General features: G+C 52.6%; 1 protein-coding gene across 1 annotated transcript in view; it reads left to right on the plus strand.

The window, feature by feature from the left end:
• LOC141997886 (arf-GAP with SH3 domain, ANK repeat and PH domain-containing protein 1-like) overlaps positions 1-21,903 on the plus strand; it is a 103,495-nt gene that overhangs the window by 20,183 nt on the left and 61,409 nt on the right. The window contains exons 3-6 of the mRNA XM_074970438.1: positions 1,361-1,506; positions 11,467-11,541; positions 16,819-16,868; positions 16,976-17,105. Of these exons, the coding sequence (XP_074826539.1) occupies positions 1,361-1,506; positions 11,467-11,541; positions 16,819-16,868; positions 16,976-17,105 (401 nt within the window). The remainder of the gene's footprint in view (positions 1-1,360; positions 1,507-11,466; positions 11,542-16,818; positions 16,869-16,975; positions 17,106-21,903) is intronic.

Consider the following 21,903-nt stretch of genomic DNA (forward strand, 5'->3'; position numbering starts at 1 on the left):
TGCCATCTGCTATCCAGCCCTGAGCCCTCCTCCCAGCTTTGCAGTGGACATCAGGGCTGGCCTCAGACCCTTTCTGCCCTCCTCACAGAAACCCTGCACTGCGCGCTGGGCATGAGTGGGAAATGGGGCAGGCCAGGCTGTGCCCTTGTGAGCAGCATGCACCCCAGCCACGGCCCCACAGCAATGCCCTCTACTTGGCGAGCAGCTGAGGGGCAGAGACCACCCCTAGCAATAAGGGTGGCATTGCATAAGTACTAGCCATGGCATCACCAAACCCCACTGTGCCGCCCAGGTCGGCTTACACACCCCGCTTGTGCCACCCAGCTCCCGCCACATCTCCCAGGCCAGACAGGCCTGGGGTCACTCGTGCTCACTGGAGCCAACAGGCCCTGGCGCTCCCTGCCCAGCGGGGAGCTGACAGAGAGCGAGTGCCAAGCTGAAAGGAATGGCTGTTCCCCTGCCCCAGCCCGGCTCCCCCACACCGCTGACGGGGCTGGATGAGAGCGAGCTCTGCGCTGGAGCTTCGTCCTCCTCCCCTGCCACCCCAGCACTGACCGGAGCGCTAGCCCGGGGACCCTGCAGTGCGCCAGGAGCAGGAGGAGGCAGCGCTGCTGCTGCTGAGGGGCACAGCCAGGGCTGGGGGCAGGGGGGGACCCTTGCCAGAGGCTGTTTCTCAAGGGCACCTTCTGGGATCCGTGCTGCCTCCTGCAATACCTGCCCCACAGTGTCTGTGTGCCCAGTGCCCAGAGCGGGAGCCCACCGGCTCCAACCGCCCTGGTGCAAGGTCTGCCCGCATCACGGGGCAGGGGCTGTAGGAGACACACACACCCCATCACCTCCTGCTCTGCCCCACTCACCTGCCCACTGCCTTGCCCCTCCCCGACTCCTGCTCTGCCCCACTCACTCTCCCCATCTCCCACCCCTACCTTGCCCCATCCCCCAGCCCTGCCACTGTTCTGCCCCAATCACCTGCCCCACCCCTCAGCCCTGCCTTGTCCCTCCCCACACCCCCAACCCTGCTCTGTCCCACTCACCTGCGCATCTCCCAACACTTCCCCTGGTTTGCCCCACTCACCTGTCCCATCCCCCATTCCTGCTCTGTCCCACGCCCCGAGCCCTGCCCCTGCTCCCCTCACCCCCAATCCCCACCTTCCCCCTGCACTCATCCATCCATCCCCCCCAGACCCAGTGCTCCTCTCCCCCACTTGACTCCCCCTTCCAGCCCTGTCCTACTCTGGCCTAGACACTGACAGCTGTCTGGGGAGCGGGTTGAGGTGTGGATCACTGGACAGCCGATGGTAGCTTCCTTCTCTGCTCTCCTTATCCATGTTGATTGGGGGTTTGGTGTTTGTGTGCCTAGATCTCGCTTGCCACATAGAAGCTCATATTGCAGCCCAGGAAAAATTCTCCGCAAACTACCAGAGTGAGGGTGACGAGCAACTGGCCAGTGCCTTCACCTCCTTTGCCGAGTTCTCCCAGAAGCTGCTGGTCCCAGTCAAGGGTCTGGTAAGAATCGCTGCCCAAGTGCCCCAGGCCTGGGTGCTCTCCCAGCCACAAGGCGTATGTCAGGGATAGAGGGCCCAGTTGGTTTCCTCACCGAGAAATGAAGCCACTGTCATATGGACAAAACAGCATGTGGTGGTGTAATTGTGGACTGGGTTGTTGTAAGGCTGTAGTGCTCAGAGCGTGAGTCCCGCCTCAAGGCGGGCTGTCAGGACGCAGGGCCTAAGCCCCACGTTGGTGGGGAGTTCTATACTCGGATATCACCAACCAAGGATCAGGTGTAATCCTCAGGCACTACAGCAGCCTGACCATGAAGTCCGATACAGTCCCCTTGGCTACTCCCATCTGTCTTGTCACCTAGGTGAGCCTGCCTTTGTGACAGCTGGCCCCTTACAGCAAGAATCACAGCAATATTCAGGCTACTCCTAGTCCCAAAGAGCCAGTCGCTTACCCCAAGTCTGCTGCACCTTAGATCTCACACCAAAGACAATGCTTGTAGCCAGGCCTATAATAAGCTTTATACCAATATATTTACTAGGAAAAAGAAATGAGTTATTTACAAGGTGAAAGCAGGTAAACATAGATACACAAATGAGTTCCAATCTTAAGTAACAAAAGGTAATAAAAGCTTCTATAATCAGCTATATATGTTCCTTAGGGCTAACCCAGGCTAAGCAGCTGGGGATCCTTTGCTTATGCCTTGAAAATTTTGTCCCCCAGAGTCCAAGCAGCATAGAGATCTCGGGTTCCTTTTGTTTGGCATTTTTATCTCCCTTCTGCCACGTGCTGTGAGCTGCAACCTCAGTTCAGTTGATGGGAGGAGTCCACTTGCCTGGCTCATCTTCATGGGGAGAAGGCAGAACAACAACAAAATCTTTTGTTTTCTTTTTGCAACGTCCCCAACAGTCCATCTGGTATGGATGGCCCCTTCCTTTTGGGAAGGCAGAAACACTTGTTAGAGGTCAGCCCTTCATACTAGTCAGTGGCTATCCCTGTTTGGTCATTTACACAGTCACAGAGGCTCACAAGACAAAGTGCTCAAATATCACCATCCAATCTGGGGTACAAGGGTATAGGTGAGATTGGTGCAGGCAGCTACGCAGGAGCATTCAATAAAGTCTGAGCATTAAACACATTCTTGTGATTCTTATCATTCTAATACCTGTTACAACATCGCAGGGGAGCCAGCCTGATTTCAGCTCTGTATTTGTCAGGGTTCAGTTGAGACTGAGGGTGTTTCGATGGGCAGCCGCAGGAGGTGGATCCATTTTGCCTGTGCCCTGGCTGCGGGTTCCGTGCCATGGGGGCTTCTGAAGCGAGGTGGGGGACAGAGCATGTGCAATGCGAAGGGAACGCTGCGGGAGCTTGGGAGGAAGCCCAGGCCAAGCTGGCTGTGTGAATCGTTGGCAGGCAATGGTGACTTTTAACAGTATGTAATTCAACCAAATATGAACAGACTTCCTGAGGTCCCCAAAAGGTCCCTCCTGGGGCCCAGGCCCACCCTCCTGCCAAATTCCGAAGGGCCAGCGCAAGCCATGGGGACGTTAGAGCGCTTCGCCACAGCTGCAAGAGCGGTTTACAATGGAAAGCGTTAGGCAACTGAACCACAAGTGCCATTGCTCTGCCCTGCGATAGCAGAGAGGGACAATAGCTCCCGCCTCTCGGGGCGGTGCTGGACCTGCACCGGCAGGAGAAGCTCTCCTGTTGGCGTCGGCAGCATCTTCGCCGAGCCCTACTGCGGTGCAGCTGTGCCGCTGCAGTACTGTAAGTGTAGACGCGCCCTGAGTCCCTTCAAGGAAGGGCTTTTAGCTCTGCTCTCCAGGGGCCCAGCGCCATTCACTGGGCCGTGGCTCCTGTACTATTCTTCCGGCAGCCCAGCCATCCAGCCTACACCTCTTGCTCTCCTTATCCCCTGGCCACAGGCAGGACTCCTGCTCTGGTTCCCAGTCCCTGCTGCCTGTCTCCGTGGAGCAATGCAGGGAGCATACACAGGTGTCTAGTTAAGACCCCTTGTGCGAGGAGCTGAAGAGAAAGTGGCAGCTACAGGCAGGTCAAAGCAGGGCAGGGAGACAAAAATAAATGTCAGGCATCCGGCTGCAGCAAAATGGTGAATTCTGGGGCAGAAATGATGAATTCCATGGCCAGATTGCTTGGCCACAGAATCAGAGTCCCTGGAGCCCAGACTGAGATGAATGGGGCAGTTCACACCTTTCAGAGTTACTGTTTCAGGCTGTCTGCAGACTCAGGCGTGCACACTACATCAGTCATACTCAGTTAACATTCTCAAGGTTAACAATGTTCATTTTAAAAAAGTGAAAACTCAGGTTTTGGAGCGCAGCTCTGCACAAATGGTGACTTCTTCAGCAAAGTCAATGACTATGGTCTTGTGAAGTACAGGGCCCCCACCACACCAGCACCTACAAAAAGAAAGATAAGCGCTGAGCCTGCAGTTCCTGCTGGGAGTAGTTCCTGGATGGGAGTAAGAGGCAGTCCTAGTAGCATGTGTTTGCAGGTTGAGCCCTCTGGTTTGAGCCTACTAATGACTTTCATTTCAATATGTTCTGCCCCAGAGGAGGCTCTGTGACAGATGGACAATATCCTGCAATATCCTGATGGAATGAGGATAAGCTTTATTGAGTTAAGTTAAACCGTATGGAATTGGGATTAGCACCTTTGGGCACAGTGTGAAAAAGGCAGTTGTGGCTGTGTTGTTGTGGCATTGTGTGCCTCTTCTCTAGCAGGGGGGGGGGGGGATACTAATGTACCTCCTCCATTCCCAGCCCTTTGAAGTCACCCCCTGGGGAGAGCTGCATATGCTTGTGCAGACTGGATTCTCCAGAGCCCACCAGACAGAGAACAGACTTTTGCATAAAAGCCTGGGGTTTAACCTGCCTTAGGGCTTCTCCCTGCTCCAGCAAATGGGCAGGACCCCTGGAGCGCAGAGGGCCCCAGTTCTTAGGGGAGGGTTTGAAGGACTTGGCCTACTGGGTGCTTGTTCTGAGCTGAAGCTCTGATGACCGTGTACCACAAGGAGGCTCCTAGGGTGTGGTATTAAAAGCCTGCACTTGCCAGAGCCCAGGAGGGAGTTGGGGTAACTCTGGTGAGCTTATTAGCATGCGGTAGGTTCTTTTGCTCTTTCACTGTTTTCTCAGTAATGCTTTGTACCCTAGGAATAAACTTGGCCTGCTTAGGAAGAGCTTTGTGGTAACTTGTCTCTGTAGCAATTGCACTGTTCTCTGTCTCCGAAGAGAAAGCAAACAGGTGTCCTCGGGCAGCCGGTCTGCGCTGGGAATGACTCAGTGAAGGCAGGGTGCTGTACACCCTGGGAGTGCCCTGCTCAGAGGGGAGAGAGCTGCGGGTCTCCACCCAAAAGGGCAATGGCTGGGGAGCTACCAGCCTGAGAGTGAGTGACTTTGCTGAACCACAGAGGGGAAATCCAGGTGCAGCCACCTTGAACCGCGATCTCTATGGTGGCAGCATTGGTGGGATCTCTAACAATGTCAATTGCATAAGTGCCAACATCAGCAAAAGCAAGTTACTTAGACAGGAACAGCACAGAGAACAAAGCCTCAGTAGTCTTTCTGGGGTAAGGCACAGTGAAAAGGGAGATGGGGAAAATGAATTATGAACAACTGAAGACAAATCTGTTGGTTGAGCTATGCAGGGAAAGGGAGATTAGCCCTGAAGATAGTGCAAAATCATATTTAGTGATTTGCTGTATTCGTATGACCAGTCAAGGAATGATGGTCCACGTTCACAGAGAACCTCCAGTCGACTGACAGAGGGCCCAGCAGACGGAGAATTTTGGAGCCAACGCCCTGGAGAGAAACAGGGAAGAGGCTGGCAGTCAGCTACTGTGTTCCGTCCAGACCAAGGCCACCACTGCAAGAGGGGTACTGGACGCTCAACAGCTGGAGCAGGAGAGGCTTCAGCTGGAGAGGGACAGAGTGCATCTGGAAACCTCGCAGCTTGCAGACCTTGCTCTAGCAAGAGAGAGCAGTCTGGGACCCGCAGCAGTGCCAGTAAGACCGAACGCCAGCACCAGCGCTAGAAGAGAGAAAAGGACAGGGAGCATCAATATCAGATCAAGATGGCGAAACTGTTGCAGCAGAACCATTGTCCAGCAGGTGGAGCCAGACGCCAGGGACCTGTGCCCGTGGGTGGCATAGACTCCAAATGACTTCCTCGCTATGTGAATTAAATAAGCTCAGACAAGGGGACGTAGTAAGGGACCTGGGTCCACTGTTTGCTGGGCAAAGGCCCTGGACATCTTTACCCTTATGGGAAGACTGTAACGATTATGATAATTGAAAACAAGTTTTGTGACTGAAGTTTAAACTGACCCCTGAAGCATATTGGAGAAGGTTTCGGGCAGCTCAGAAGAAAGAGGACATAACCTATATTGAGGCATCAGCTCGATGTGGAACTGGTTACCACGGTTCATGAGGCCTCTGAGTTAATGGGTATAGAACAGCAGTTCTTAAAGTGTGGGGCACGCCTCTCAAGGGAGGCATGGGAATGTGTAAAGGGAGGCGCAAGCTCTCTGTGTGTACATGTGTGTGTTTTTTAATAGCTCCAGCAATGACAGCTCCCACTGTCACAGCGGGGCAGGCTCCTGGCTCCCGCTACCAGAGCCGCAGCCTGCTCCACGGTGACAGCGGGAGCCTGGGACGACAGGGGGAGCCACAGCCACACTGGGCACTGCAGGGCTCTTCACTAGTCCCACACAGGACTCTCTTAGCAACTGTGACGGGTCCTTTGTGTGGTTTTCCCCACAAGAACTTAAAACCATTAGCAGCAACACGCTTACAGTGAGAAAGAGCTTACCCGAGAAATGGATGGTTTTGTGACAAAGGGAGTAAAGTGTACAACACAAGCTGAAGTGAGGGCAGCAGCAGACGTTCCAGCAAAATGCAAAAGCCGAAAATATGACTAAGCTTATTTCAAACTGGGCTTTACACGGAGCGGGTCCAGCAATGCGCCGAGGCTTCAATGTATTGTATGTGGCGAAGAACTGGCAAACGACAGTATGTGGCCCTGCAAGCTACGCCAGCATCTCAGAACAAGACGTGCTACCTGAGTATCTAAACCTGTAGAGTTTTTTCAGAGGAAGCTCAGTGAGTTAATAGGACAAAAGTTGTTGAAGTGTACAGTGTTAACATAAAAAGAAAAAAGAAAAGGAGTACTTGTGGCACCTTAGAGACTAACCAGTTTATTTGAGCATGAGCTTTCGTGAGCTACAGCTCACTTCATCGGATGTATCTAAGGTGCCACAAGTACTCCTTTTCTTTTTTCTTTTTACGAATACAGACTAACACGGCTGTTACTCTGAAAAGTGTTAACATAAACGCTACTGAGGCTTCTTATTGCATGGCTTTGTGCATTGCCAAAGCTGGTAGACTGTACAACATAGGTGAGAAACTGCTACTTCCAGCTGCACAGGATACGTGCACAGTTGTGATAGGAGAATCATAGAATCATAGAATATCAGGGTTGGAAGGGACCTCAGGAGGTCATCTAGTCCAACCCCCTGCTCAAAGCAGGACCAATCCCCAACTAAATCATCCCAGCCAGGGCTTTGTCAAGCCTGACCTTAAAAACTTCTAAGGAAGGAGATTCCACCACCTCCCTAGGTAACGTATTCCAGTGTTTCACCACCCTCCTAGTGAAAAAGTTTTTCCTAATATCCAATCTAAACCTCCCCCACTGCAACTTGAGACCATTAGTCCTTGTTCTGTCATCTGCTACAACTGAGAACAGTCTAGATCCATCCTCTTTGGAACCCCCTTTCAGGTAGTTGAAAGCAGCTATCAAATCCCCCCTCATTCTTCTCTTCCGTAGACTAAACATCCCCAGTTCCCTCAGCCTCTCCTCATAACTCATGTGTTCCAGACCCCTAATCATTTTTGTTGCCCTCCGCTGGATGTTTTCCAATTTTTCCACATTCTTCTTGTAGTATGGGGCCAAAAACTGGACACAGTACTCCAGATGAGGCCTCACCAATGTCGAATAGAGGGGAACGATCACATCCCTCCATCTGCTGGCAATGCCCCTACTTGTACATCCCAAAATGCCATTGGCCTTCTTGGCAACAAGGGCACACTGTTGACTCATATCCAGCTTCTCGTCCACTGTAACCCCTAGGTTCTTTTCTGCAGAAGCAGCATCACAGCTAGACATGATCCCACTTTCCAATGACACAGTTTCATGCCATGTTGTGGAGACGGCCCCTGATGTAAAAGAGCTGCTCCGAGAAAGTGTTCGTCAGAGCCCATATTATTCAGTTCAGATAGATACAGCTACTGGTGTATATTTGAATTGCTATAGCAACAGAGTTAAAAGAGGGATTTCTGTTTTGCCATCCACTTCCAACACAAGCAACTCATATAGGACTTTTTCAACTATTAAAGAATTTTGTCCAAGACACTGGTCTTGTTTGGGGATGTTGTTTTGGAATGCAGCCATGGAGCATGGTCTATGACAGGACGGCATGGCAGGATTGTGAGAAAGGTACAAGAAGTGGCCCCTACAGCTACCTGGAATCATTCTATGGGTCACAGAAAGGCATTGGCTGTGAAGACGATGCCAGAGGAGCTCAGCAATGTTCTTTCAGTTGCAGTAAAAATTATAAACTTTATAAAGTCGCGTCCGGTTAATTCAAGGATTTTTGCCATTTTATGCAAAGAGATGAGGGCAAGCTTCACACAGTTGTTACATGCAAAAGTTTGTTGGCTGTCCCAGGGCAAAGTGCTGACAAGGCTATGTGAGCTGCGTGAGGACGTCCGTATTCTTCTTGCTGATACCTCTCCGCTTGAACAGCATTTCAGTGACATTCACCGGATATACTTGTTGTCATATCTGGCTGATATATTCGAGCGACTGAATTCTCTGAATGTGGCACTTCAGGGACGAGATGTGAATGTTCTCATTGCTAATGATTGGATAGCAGCATTCATTAACAAACTTGAACTGTGGTCTTCATGTGTGCAGCAGGGATCTCTCTCCATGTTTTCAATGCTGGAGGATGTTGTGCAACAGTGCAGTGATCTGTCTGTTGACAGCATCCAGGATGTAAGTCTTCAGCACCTAGGGGGTCGGCAGGAGCAGTTTTCTGAATGCTTTCCTGAAATGGGTACAGACCAATGAAATCAATGGACCAGGAACCCATCAGCTTTAAGCCGAACCCCACAGCTATGCTGTCTTCAAAAGGAGAGGAAAGCCTTATTGCCCTGTCTAGTGACAAGGACCTGCAGCACAAATGTGAGATGCAGACTTTTGGGTATCAGTGGGATCTGAGTTTTGTGAGTTAACACATGGGGCTCTTAAAGCCCTTGTTCCTTTTTCAGCTACCTAACTATGCGAGTCATCTTTAACCACAATTCCAAGTATTGCTCCTGGCTTTCTGTTGAAGATGACTTACGTCTTTTCCTTCCTGCACAGCAATCCCAAATTCCAGCACTTTGTATAGTGAGGAAACACACACAGTCCTCCCACTGACAAGACAGGACTGATGGAAATTATACTGAATTAATACACCATTGTTTGGTGTCATGTTTCCTAAAATGTGTGTGACGTTTTATTTTTGCTGCTTCCATTTCTACTGTTTTTGAACTGAAAATTAATACTTGTCTATAATTGATCAAATCTTTACTTTTTTATTTATTTTTGGTGGTAACTTGTCTCTGTAGCAATTGCACTGCTCTCTGTAGAGAAAGCAAACAGGTGTCCTAGGGCAGCTGGTCTGTGCTGGAAAAGGCAATAACTGAGGAGCTGAATGCCCGGAGTGGCTGCCCTTACTGCGGGATACAGCTGACCTGCCCTGAACTGTGACAGGCTCCTCCCCCAGGATTTGATTTTTCCAAGTCCATCGGCAAAGTGAAGCCAGTGTCCTTTCTCTCAAGTATTCAAAAAGCCTGAGTTAGGCCTTCCAATAGTCATGAGATTTTAAAACATAAACAGGTTCTTTCACTTTGCCTTCTGCTTTTGAGCCTGTAGGCTGCACTCAGGTCGTGTTTCCATGCTTTTCTCCACAACAAGGAGGACTAGAAACTTCCTTTTTTAATGGAAGCTGATGGTCTCACCTATTCACATGACTCAAGGAGCTGGGGCTTTAAGAAAACTACCAAAGATTGGAAGAGACATGAGAGCTGCAGTGCTGTGTGGGGAATGGTTTGTATGGAGCTAAGTGCTTTGGGCTACATTCACAAGGGGGACCTGGGCATTTCAACGCCAATTCCTAGGGACCCTGCCACCTTGTGGATTCCTCATCCCCAGTTAGGCTCCCTACTCCCCATGCCATGCCTGAAGAAGTGGGGACCCTAAGAAAGGGTTGCTCAGGTGCCAGCCTGCTGAGCAGGGAGCCACTTGGGCCAGCCAGTGGGAAATGCCAAGGAGCCCCAAAAAGAATTAGGCCTTTGCTCACAAAAAATGACAGAGGTGGTGCTGTGCCCAGACCACTCACCTGGGATGGGGGAGCTCTGGGTTCAAATCCCTGCTCCAGATCAGGCAGATTTGAACCTGGGTCTCCTACACCCCAGTGCATGCCCTACCCCGGGCTATTGTGGGAGGAAGGCTCTGAGTATGCCTACTGGATTGGCCCCTGCGGGCAGTTACATAGAGAGTGTGTCGTTTGAGACTCCCGCTAGGGCTAGGCATGAGTGAGGGTGCCGAGCTGCTCAGCACTGCCCTCAGGACATAGGCAATTGTGAGCACGCTTCTTGGGAATGTAGGGAATATATGTGGCAGCTGAGTAGGGGTTGTGAGAATGCCAGTGGTGCCTGCATGTTGGATGTGGGCCCCTAAAGAGCAGGTAGGCATCGAAATCCACTTGTGAATGTAGCCCTTTGGGCAGGTGCTGGCTCTTATTATGTCTTTGTACAGCACCTAGCACAATCAGACTCTGATCATAGCTGTAGCCTCCAGATTGTTCTGAAATACAAATGATACAGGGCCTGATACTCCTCACCTGTGTAGCTCTGTCAACTCCTGAATTACACTGCTCAGAATCCGCTCCCTGCTGGGAACACACTTGTAAGGGTTGGAGTTAAGGCTTTAATTGCATTTTGAGTTAGACTTTGGTTGTGGTTTGAAGTTATTGGGGTGTCTGATATATTCAGAGAGTAGGATAGATGGTGAAATGACTTAATCTCGTTTCCTTGCAGTGTTTGTCTTGTTTCAAAAATCCCTTGTATAGTGATAACTGAAAGCCAATGAGGTTTCCTGTCTGGGAATTAGAGCTGGCATGTGACCTCTCCAGTTATGGTTGGCTAAATGTATCCATTTTAGAGGCCCTGGTTTAGTTGCTTATAACTTGGTCAAGTTTCATTTTCAGCCTGGAATTTTCCAGCTCTGGTTTCTGTCTGAGGGCTTTTTTCTCTTTAAAATATGAGCAGAATTGTTTTTTGAGAATTAAGGAAAGGAAAAGTAGCCAACGTTTTTTACCCATATCAAACTCTCTTTCTCTCTCTGAACTGCTCTGAAAGCTCTGTGTTTGGAGTGGGACAGACATGTGCGTTCCAGAAGGCTGGTGAAAATCCCCTTGGATTTGGTTGTGGGAGAATATTTTCCACCCTGCCCTTTGCCCATTCACACCGGCCTTTCCCTCACAACCTCCAGCTACCCGCACGATGTGAGGAACCAGCAAGGGAGTCTCAGCCCCTGCCCCACATGCCTGAGGGTGCGTGGGATGAGACAGGGCTCCTTCTGACACCTCCACACCCTGCCTGCTCCAGGTGGGGCGGAGGTTGCTGTGTTTGTCCTCCAGCTACAGAATCAGGGCCCAAGGGAAAAGAAGGCAATTAACAGAATCCGTAAGAAAAGTGCTTCCCCAAGGAGCCATTCTCCAGGATGAGAGCGCTGAGGGGGATCCTCCTGCAGGCTGCAAAGTGGGTGTGAACCGCTGCCTGGCTTTGTGCTGGGCGCATTCACAATGCAGGCTTCAGAGTCTCTCTCCTTTCTTTCCAGTTGCAGAGCTTGTCTCACAACATTAACTTTGCCCTGGACTCGCTGGTAAAGAGAGATTTAAAGGAGCTCAAAGGGGTGAGTCGATGCTGAGTGGGCCTGCCAGGATGGCCCCTGGGAGAGGGGTTGCACAGCTGAAGGATGTTCCCTGCCCCCCGGTTTCACTAGCAGCAGGCAGGAAACGTGCTAAGAGATGGGTTGTGAGCTCTGTGGGAGCAGCTGGGCCCAGCAGTGCTCTGGAGCCCTTGGGAAAACTCCATCTCTGTCTCCAGAGCCCCGGCACGCAGCCACCTGCTGCTGCTGCTCTCCAGCCTGCCCCAGCTTCTGAGCAGGATGCAGGCATAGATGTGATTGACAGCAGGGCAAAGTCCCCGCCCACCTCTTCACTCCTCCCACTTCTCTGACCCAATTTGCCTGCAGCCCTTTGGCTGAACCAAGGGGTGTCATGGGAGTTCCCAGGGAACAAAAGAACCTGTTTACCCCTAAATACTTCATAGCTTCCCATTACATCACCGCGTGAGCATCCCCCATGGCCTCCCAATCAGCTCCCTCACTGGATGAGCATGCACCCCCCTGCACTGAGTGTGCATGGCATCCCAGAAATCCCTTACCGGCCGCCCCCAGTGACTGCGTGTTCCCATGGCTTCCCAGGGACCCCCTGGCAAGTGCATGTCCCCAGGACCCCCCAGGGAGACCCCGTTGAGTGCGTGTCCCCAGGGTTGCCAGCCCTCCTGGTTTTGCTGGCAGTCTCCTGGAATCAGGCTCCATCTCCCAGAGGCTACTGAAGCCAAACCAGGAGATTTTAGTCCAGCAGCGCAGCAGGGCTAAGGCAGGCTCCTTGTGTGCCCTGGCCCCATGCTGCTCCCGAAAGCGGCCAGCATGTCCCTGCAGTCCCTGGGAGGGGGCAGGGAGTCTCCACACACTGCTCCCGGCCCGAGCGCCGACTCTGCAGCTCTCATTGGCCGGGAACTGCGGGGGTGGTGCCTGCAGACAGGGGCAGCGCATGGAGCCCTCTGCCCCCCCAGGGGCCGCAGGGACATGCCAGCTGCTTTCAGGAGCAGCATGGGGCCAGGGCAGGCAGGGAGACTGCCTTAGCTCCACTGCGCTGCCACCTGGGAGCTGCCTGAGGTAAGTGTTGCCCAGCTGGAACCTGCACACCTCACCCGCTCCCGCACTGCAACCCTCTGCCCCAGCCCTGAGCCCCGTCCAGAACCCAAACTCCCTCCCAGAGCCCACACCCCTCACCTCCTCCCACACCCCACACACCTGCCCCAACCCTGAGCCCCCTCCTGGAGCCAGCACCCCAAACCCCCTCTCACACTCCAGCCCCATGCCCCAGTCCTGAGCCCCCTCCCATACCCAAACTCCCTCCCAGAGCCTGCACCCCAAACCCCTTCCACCCCAACCCCTCACCCCACCCCACTGAAAGTGAGTGAGAGTGGGGGAGAGCGAGCGATAGAGGCAGGGGGGATAAACAGCGGGTCACGGCCTTGTGGAAGGGGCGATACAGGGACGGGGCATAGGTGTTTGGGTTTGTGTGATTAGCAGTTGGCAACCCTAGTGTCCCCATGGCCCCCCAGGAAGCCCCCAGGTGAGTGCATGTCCCCCATAGCCACCCAGCGAGCCCCCCTGTGAGTGCATGGCACCCCTGGTCTCTCAGCGGGGCATCCCTGGGTGAGTATGCACCTCCTGTGACCTCCCAGCGGGGTCTCCCCTGGTGTGAGTGTGCACCTCCCATGGCTTCCCAGTAAACCCTTGCCCCCGCCCCAATCAAATCATGCCCTCTGTGGCCTTCCCCAGGCAAATGTACACCCTTTGTGACCTCTCAGTGGAGGGCCCTTTGATGGGAGCGTGCGGCCTCTGTGGGCTCCTCGCCCCCCCCCCCCCGGTGTTTCCTGCCCACCCCCCGTGGTCTCTAACATGCGCTCTCCCAGGGAGCTCCCCCCACTATATGTTTGTGTGTGCACGTGGTGGCTATGGGTGTATCTGTACATGTGTGTTGCTGGGTGTGCATGCCTCTCCTACCTTCACAGATTCCAAGGCCAGAAGGGCCCATTGTGATCATCTAGTCTGACCTCCTGTATAGCACACGCTAGAGAACCCCCCTGAAACATTTCCTCTTTGAACTAGAGCTGAACTTTTAGAAAAACATCCAATTTTTGTTTAAAAATTGCCAGGGGTGGAGAATCCACCATGACCCTTCGTACATGTGTGTGTGTGTAAGTGTGTGTTGCTTTCAGGTGTGCTTCTCTGTATTGATATCTGTGTGTGCACGTGCCCATTATTCAATGAAGATGGTAAAATTGTTAATGATGCAGAAGAGGTAGAAGTGTTCAATAAATATTTCTGTTCTGGATTTGGAAAGAAGCAGGATGATGTGCATGTGTCACATGAGGATGAAGAAATACCTTCCAAGTCCATTAGCAACTGAGGATGTTAACACCAGCTGCTAGGGATAAATATTAAACCCAAAAGTTCTAAAAATGTTGGCTGAGGAGCTCTCTGGCTCATTGATGTTCATTTTTAATAAATCTTGAGTATATAAATACCTTCTCTGACAGGGGCCGTGGCTGAATGTTGTTCAGGCTCCAGGATCTTGATACACCTCTGGGAATCCCAAGCACAGAGGCTGAGATTGCCCTCACAGCAATCCCAGGGGGAGGCCAGGAAGAGGCACTTGCTAGAATCTGGGACAGAATGTTAATAGCTGTGGGATACTGGGACAGCTAAGCAACATTGTGGCCCAGGACTCCACGGAGAGCAAGGAAACTAGGCACTGCTAATAGGTGGTAGGTTTCAAAACTCTGCAGGGGAAGGGAAACTGAGGCACAGCTGAAACATGAAGTGTCAGAGCTCCCCTGGCATGAGGGTGACTCTGGGTAGTAAAGAGTGCTGTCAATTAATGATGCTTGGTAGAATGTGGGAAAAGCCCTAGAGAGGTGTGAAGCAACCGCTGGGTGGAGTCTTGAGGTTAGGGAGGGAGAAAATTGCCCCTTAATCTATGGTTTCATGTTGGTCAGTGGAGGTGTAATTAAACCTGAGGGGGATGGGGGAAGCAAACACACTTCACCTCGCCCCAAGGGGGTGTGACATTGGGAACTGATCTAGAATGTTGTCATGAAATTGTGTTTTGAGGTGGTGATTGGAACTGTTTATCTGTTTGTTGACTGACTGTATGAAGTTTAAATTAATAAGAAGTAAAGCAGATGTGCTGTTGAAAGGGGGAGGGTGGGCAGAACACCCTTGGAGTACTTGTCATGTACCCCTGCTCTGTTCTTTTTTGAAAGGGGGAGAAAAGTGATGAACTGCAGGCGCTGTCCTGGAGCTGACGGCTCTGCTGGGGTATGAGGGAGACTCCAGATGTCAGTCCCATGCCTAGCTGATTGCCAACAGGCGATGTAAGTAACGCAGTGTCTACGTAGACACTGTGTTACCCTAAATACATCGACCTAAGCACTGTGCCTTTCGTGGAGGTGGAGTTAAGTCGATGTAGTGGGTGACTTGCATCGGTGGGAGCACCACTGCAGTGTGGATGCTGCCTTACGTTGACCTAACTCTGTAGTGTAGACCAGGCCTAAGTACAAAGAGCATACAGTTGATATATTGAATAAAATGTGTGTGTGCGTGCATGTGTGTTGACTGCTTCACAACTGCTGTTTGCCCCTGAAAGAGTTGAAGTGTAAACCAGAAGCTTCCTGCTGTTGGGTGGAGTTCTGGCAGAGGGTCTGAAGGGTCAGCGCTGCGCCCAGAGGGGCTAGGTGGCTGGACAGCAGGTTCCAACAGTTGGGGGTTGCCAATTAGAAGGTCTGCAGCCTGAGAATGTGCTTAAGGGCCCCGAGATTCGGGCAGTGGTTGGGCTCTATTCAGACTCCAGGAGCTTGAAACCCCCTGGAAATCCACAGCACAGCTTGGGGGCAAAAGACCTATCTGGCTTTAAGATTAAACTCGATAAGTTTATGGAGGAGATGGTATGATGGGATAACGTGATTTTGGCAATTAATTGATCTTTAAATATTCATGGTAAATAGGCCCAATGGCCTGTGATGGGATGTTAGATGGGGTGGGATCTGAGTTACTACAGAGAATTCTTTCCTGGGTATCTGGCTGGCAAATCTTGCCCATATGCTCAGGGTTTAGCTGATTGCCATATCTGGGGTCGGGAAGGAATTTTCCTCCAGGGCAGATTGGAAGAGGCCCTAGAGGTTTTTCGCCTTCCTCTGTAGCATGGGGCACAGGTCACTTGCTGGAGGATTCTCTGCTCCTTGAAGTCTTTAAACCACGATTTGAGGACTTCAATAGCTCAGACATAGGTGAGAGGTTTTTGCAGGAGTGGGTGGGTGAGATTCTGTGGCCTGCGTTGTGCAGGAGGTCAGACTAGATGATCATAATGGTCACTTCTGACCTTAATATCTATGAATCTATGATTCCCCTCGCAGCAATCCTATTGGGCAGCCAGGAAGGATCTGTGACACCTTCCTGGTGAGAAAATACCATGTATTAAAGGGCTCTTTAACATATGGAAGAAAGGCAGAACAAGAACCAACAGCTACACACTGAAGCCAAACAAATTAAAATGAGAAATAAGGCCCAATTTGTAACCATGAGAGTGATTAACCATTGGAACAAACTCCAAAGGGAAGAGGTGGATTCTCCATCTCTTGGTGTCTTCAGATCCAGACTGGCTGCCTTTCTGGAACATGCTTTAACCAAACACAAATTACTTGGCTCAATGCAGAGGTAATGGGATGAAACTGAATATCCCATGCTAGCCAGGAGGTCAGCTTAGATGATCTAATGGTCCCATCTGGCTATAAAATCTACGTGCCTGTATATCCTTGTGTGCACACGTGTGTGAACATATGTCTGTGTGGCTCTGGGTCTGTGTATACACGTGTGGTCTGTGTGTGTGCACGTGTTTGGGGAGTGTTCCTGTTTTAGCTTTCATGCACACTGCACGAGCAACAGGGGAACTCACTCTCAGCGATGTGCAGAGTGCGGTGGTGCAGATTCTCCAGCAGGTGAGTGCGACCGTTTCAGTCCAGCAGCATGGGGGTGGGGGCAGGGGGTAGCTGTAGAGAGCACTCTGGTGTCCCCTGCACAGCTTCCAGCCCCTGCAGGTTCGGAATGACATGTCCAAAGGATACCACTACATGGGACACACAGACCAAGCTGACTTACTAGCCGGGCAGCAGACGTGGCCATAACAAACAGGCTAGAGCGCACATTTGGGCCCTGACCAGGCAGGCTAGCAGCACGGTGTGGTGTGCGTAGAAAGCTCTGCCATGCCAGGGGTAAGGAACAGGGGGCGTATTGTACAGGGCCATTGTCACTAATCACTTACCCGTCTCTTACCAGGACTTCAAAAAGCCTTTTGACAAAGCCTGGAAAGACTATGAGAATAAACTGTAAGTTGACCTGCCCCCTGTCCTCTTTACTCAGGCTCACCGGGAGCCGATTCTAATAAAGCCTGGCCCAAGGGAGCCTTTCAGGGTGTTTTTTCCCTTTCTTCAAGCACAAAGATTGAGAAGGAGAAGCGGGAGCTGGCGAAGCAGCATGGGCTGGTGCGGAGCGAGGTGGTGGGAGGGGAGATCGCTGAGGAGATGGAGAAGGAGCGCAGGATGTTCCAGTTAAACATGTGTGAGGTAAGGGGTGGGGGAGCAGCAGCATCACAAGCACCTAGAGCAATGACCCTTTCCACTGAGCAGCACTGGCCTCTTCTCTGCAACTCCCACCTGATGTGAACTTGGAAGTCTCAGCCGTGGGCTGTGGGAGGAAAGGTGCAGAGTGGCTCGGGGATGGGGAAGGGAAACTCTTGAAGAGGAAGACTCCTAATTCTCACATTGTTATGGGTTTTTTTTAACTCCAATTCAATGTATTTGTGGGGATTATATCAAGGCCTCTTCCATTGCCAGCCAGCCTAGCTCCTGGTGGCTGCTTTTCAGCTTCTTGTGTGGCACAGAGATGTTCCTACTGTTCATTTTTGACCAGATGCCTTGTTTCCTGTAGTCTGATACCTTGTTGAATTTACAGAAATTTCAACTGTGCCCATCCCCTCTCCCTTCCCCAGGCCCGTGAGCAGTGGGCAGAGGAGGCTAGGGGATGCTAAGCCTCCCCAAACAGGATGCAGCGCACCTCCCTTGGGAGGCATGCTGCCGGCCCGTGCCTTTGGAGCCCTGCCTCCAAAAGGGTGCCCGGGCCATAGTCTGGCCCTTGCTTTGCCCCAAAACTCCGTGGTGGTCATCCTCTTCTCCCTGGCCCCGCCTGCACTGCTCCTCTTCCTGTCCCCACTCTGCCTCTTCCCCCAAGCCCTGCCCCGCCTGCCGCTCATGCCTCTCCACCCGCCGAGTGGTGGGCAGGTAGCGGGGCGAGGTGCGAGTGGTTGGTGCAGGGTCTTAGGGGAGGGGGCAAAGAAGCGTGAGCGGCGGGGCTTGGGGGAGGGGCAGAGAGGCACGAGTGGTGGGAGGGGGCAGAGAGGGGCAGGCAGAGGGGCCTTAGGGCAGAGAGGGGTGGGGTGGCCTCGGAGGAAAGGGGCCAAGCCTCAAGGCGGAGCAGGGGGCAGGGCCACAGTCTGGGCATCACTGGCCCCCCCACTTCTCAGGAGCTTCCAGCGCTCATGCCCAGCCTCCCCAAATGTGGGAGTCATGCGCTGCCCATGCCCAGGCCAACTGCATTTGTGTCCCGCCCTTCACTGGGTACAGAGCCCTTGCTATTCCTGACATCCAGACAGCTGCTCTGTCTGACTCGTGTGCTCCTCAGGTCTCGTCAGCTTCGCCCAGCGCCTCATGAAACGCCCCCAAGCCTCTTGTCCTTTCTGAGCAGCAGCCAGGTTCCACTGTAACTGATCTACAGCCTGTCCCTTCCCCATAATGCTCCCTGCTGCCTCATAAATGTAACCCCCTCCTTGTTAAACGGTCTCCTCCTCCCCCACTGAGTCCCTGGAGTCCCCAGCCTAGCTGGCCCTGCATGGGGAACTGGAAGCACCCAGAGAAAGCTCCCATGGGGCCCTGGGTGTAGCCTTCATCCTAGCCATCTAAATGTAGCTTGCACAAGCTCCCTCCTCCTTGGAGGGCTCAGGGAGCACGCGCGGTGCAGTGGAACAGTCAGTGAATTTACAGGCAAGCAGAGAAGTTCCTCTTGCGGATCGGTAACTGGTTAAAAATAGGAAACAAAGGGCAGGAATAAAGGGTCAGTTTTCAGAATGGAGAGAGGTAAATAGCAGTGTGCCCCAGGGGTGTGTACTGGGGCCAGGGCTGTTCAACGTATTCATAAATGATCTGGAAAAAGGGGTAAACAGAGAGGTGGCAAAATTTGTAGATGATACAAAACTACTCGAGATTGTTAAGCCCACAGCAGACTGCACAGAGCTACAAAGGGATCTCACAAAACTGAGTGACTGGGCAACAAAATGGCGGATGAAATTCAGTGTTGATAAATGCAAACTAATGCACATTGGAAAACATAATCCCAACTCTTCACACAAAATGCCGAGGTCTAAATGAGCTGTTGCCACTCACGAAAGAGATCTTGGAGTCATTGTGGATAGTTCTCTGAAAACATCCGCTCAAAGTGTCAGTCAAAAAAGCTAACAGAATGTTGGGAATCATTAAGAAAGGGATAGATAAAAAGACAGAAAAATCATATTGCCTCTATATAAAGCCATGGTGTGCCCACATCTTGAATGCTGTGTGAGATATATTGGATTGGAAAAGGTTCAGAAAAGGGCAACAAAAATGATTAGGGGTATGAACAGTTTCCATATGAGGAGAGATTAATAAGACTGGGACTTTTCAGCTTGGAAAAGAGATGACTAAGGGGGGATATGACAGAGGTCTATAAAATCATGACAAGTGCGGAGAAAGTAAATAAGGAAGTGTTACTTACTCCTTCTCATAACACAAGAACTAGGGGTCACCAAATAAAATTAATAGGCAGCAGGTTTAAAACAAACAAAAGGAAGTATTTATTCACACAACACACAGTCAACCTGTGGAACTCTTTGCCGGAGGATGTTGTGACGGTCAAGACTATAACAGGGTTCAAAAAAGAACTAGATACATTCATGGAGGATAGGTCCATCAATGGCTATTAGCCATGATGGGCAGGGATGGTGTCCCTAAACTCCGTTTGCCAGAAGCTGGGAATGGGCGACAGGGGATGGATCACTTTATGATGACCCGTGCTGTTCATTCCCTCTGGGACACCTGGCATTGGTCACTGTCGGACGACAGGATACGGGGCTAGATGGACCTTTGGTCTGACTCAATATGGCCGCTCTTATCTTCTTAAGACTCTATGCTGAGCATGTGCAAATGGCAATTTTCTGCCCCTTATAACTCAGCCAACCAAATCTGACCCATGTGTCAGGGGCCAGGGCAGCTGTCCGTGTGGCTCTTACCTTCTGCCCCTCAGCTGGAGCCATGTCTAGGTAAGGGCCATGCGTGGGCTGCTGTGGGGAGCCAAGGACCCTCTTGCCCTGGGCGGGGGGCCCACAGGGTGAGGAAACAGGCCAGAGGCTGTTCTCGACCCCACCCCAACCCCTGGCAAGTGGAGGGTCCACAGCGCAGCTCCCCACAGCTGCCCAGGCTCCCCGGCTAGGCTTCAGTTGCTGGCCTGGCTGGGGGGACGGGGGTTGGGGGGGAATAGGAGGGGCCCCTACCAAAAAGTGGCCCACTATTCCGGTGCCACTGGATGGGGCACAGTTGGGACTACTCCTCACCCAACACTCCTGGATCCAGAACTATGCAGGGACCCCCAGCCAGGGTACCAAGGATCATGTAGTGCCCCCACTCCCTTGAGAAAGAAAGAAATCCCAGGGAGGAGCCAGCCCCAGGGTCAGAGAAACTCCATCAACAGGAACAGGCACAGGACATGGCCTCTCTGAGGCCCAGGGTTGCCAACTTTCTAATTGCAGAAAATACCCTTGCCCCACCCCTTCTCTGAGGGCCGCCCCCCAGCTCACTCCATCCTCCCTCCCTCCGTCACTTGTGCTCCCCACACCCTCACTCATTTTCACTGGGCTGAGGCAGGGGGGTTGGGTGCGGGAGGGGGTGAGGGCTCCGGGGTGGGGCTGGGGATGAGGGGCTTAGGGTGCAGGAGGGGACTCTGGGCTGGGGCAAGGAGTTGGGGTATGGGAGCGGAAGGGGTGAGGGCTCTGGCTGGGTGTATGGGTTCTGGGGTGAGGCCAGGAATGAGGGATTTGGGATGTGCAATGCAGTCTCTGGGAGGGAGTTTGGGTGCGTGAGGGAGCTCAGGGCTGGGGCAGGGGGTTGGGGCATGGGAGCGGGAGGAAGTGCAGGCTCTGGGAGGGAGATTGGGTGTGGGAGGGGGATCAGGGCTGGAGCAGGGCATTGGGGTCTGGGACGGGGTGTGGGTGCAGGTTCCGGGTGGGAGTTAGGGTGCAGAAGGGGCTCAGGGCTGGGGTAGGGGGTTGGGGTGCAGGCTCTGGGCGATGCTTACCTCAGGCGGCTCCTGGGAAGCGGCTGGCATGTTCCTCCAGCTTGGGGGCGGAAAAGTGACTCCATGTTCCACCCCCGCTGGCAGGCGCCACCCCCACAGCTCCCATTGGCTGTGGTTCCCGGCCAATGGGCACTGCGGAGCTGGTGCTTGAGGCGGCGGCAGCACATGGAGCCGCTGTGGCCGCCCCCAAGCTGGAGGGACATGCCAGCTGCTTCCTGGTAGCCACGCTCCGGAGCCAGGCAAGGACCCTGCCAGCCCTGCTGCACCGCCAACCGGACTTTTAATGTCCTGGTCAGCAGTGCTGACCGGAGCCGCCAGGGTCCCTTTTCGACTGGGTGTTCTGGTCAAAAAACGGACATCTGGCAACCCTACTGGGGCCTCAGACACTGATGATGTCCCAGGACCGCAGATGGCTATCTGCAGCATTGCTATGAGCACACTTCTCCTGTGCTGAATTGGCTGCCAACTCCAGCTCCCTCCTACCCTCTCCTCCCACAGTCTGACTCCCAAGTGTCCCCCAGGGTCCTCTCCTTCTCTCCCTCCCCCTGTCTTTTCTCCCCTCCCCTCCCCTATAATATTTGTAAGAGAAACAGGAATAAACTAAGCCAACCCTTTCTCCGCTTCCCCCACAAAAAAACTGAAAAAGGAAAGAACTGAATTGAAAAACAACCCGTCACCCAGAAGGGAAGAGAAACCCCAGCCCTACCATGCTGTTTGCTGCCCAGCACTCTGCCCTGCCTTTCCTGGAGTTGGTCTGTCTCTCTTCCTGGTCTCATTTCAATTGTTGGATTCATGTGCGGGGGCTGGGTGGAGGTGGTGACCTGGGCAATACTGGAGGTCAGACTTGATGGTCTAGTCATTCCTTCTGGCCTTAAACTCAGTGACTCCTTTTTTTGTGTGGGCTGTATGCTCCTCAGGGCTGGGCCTGTCTCCTGCTGCCACAGTGCACATAATAAGAAATACAATACATTACAAAGGCTGGAA

The sequence above is a fragment of the Natator depressus genome, chromosome 13 (assembly GCF_965152275.1).
Source record: "Natator depressus isolate rNatDep1 chromosome 13, rNatDep2.hap1, whole genome shotgun sequence".
Lineage (NCBI taxonomy): Eukaryota > Metazoa > Chordata > Testudines > Cheloniidae > Natator > Natator depressus.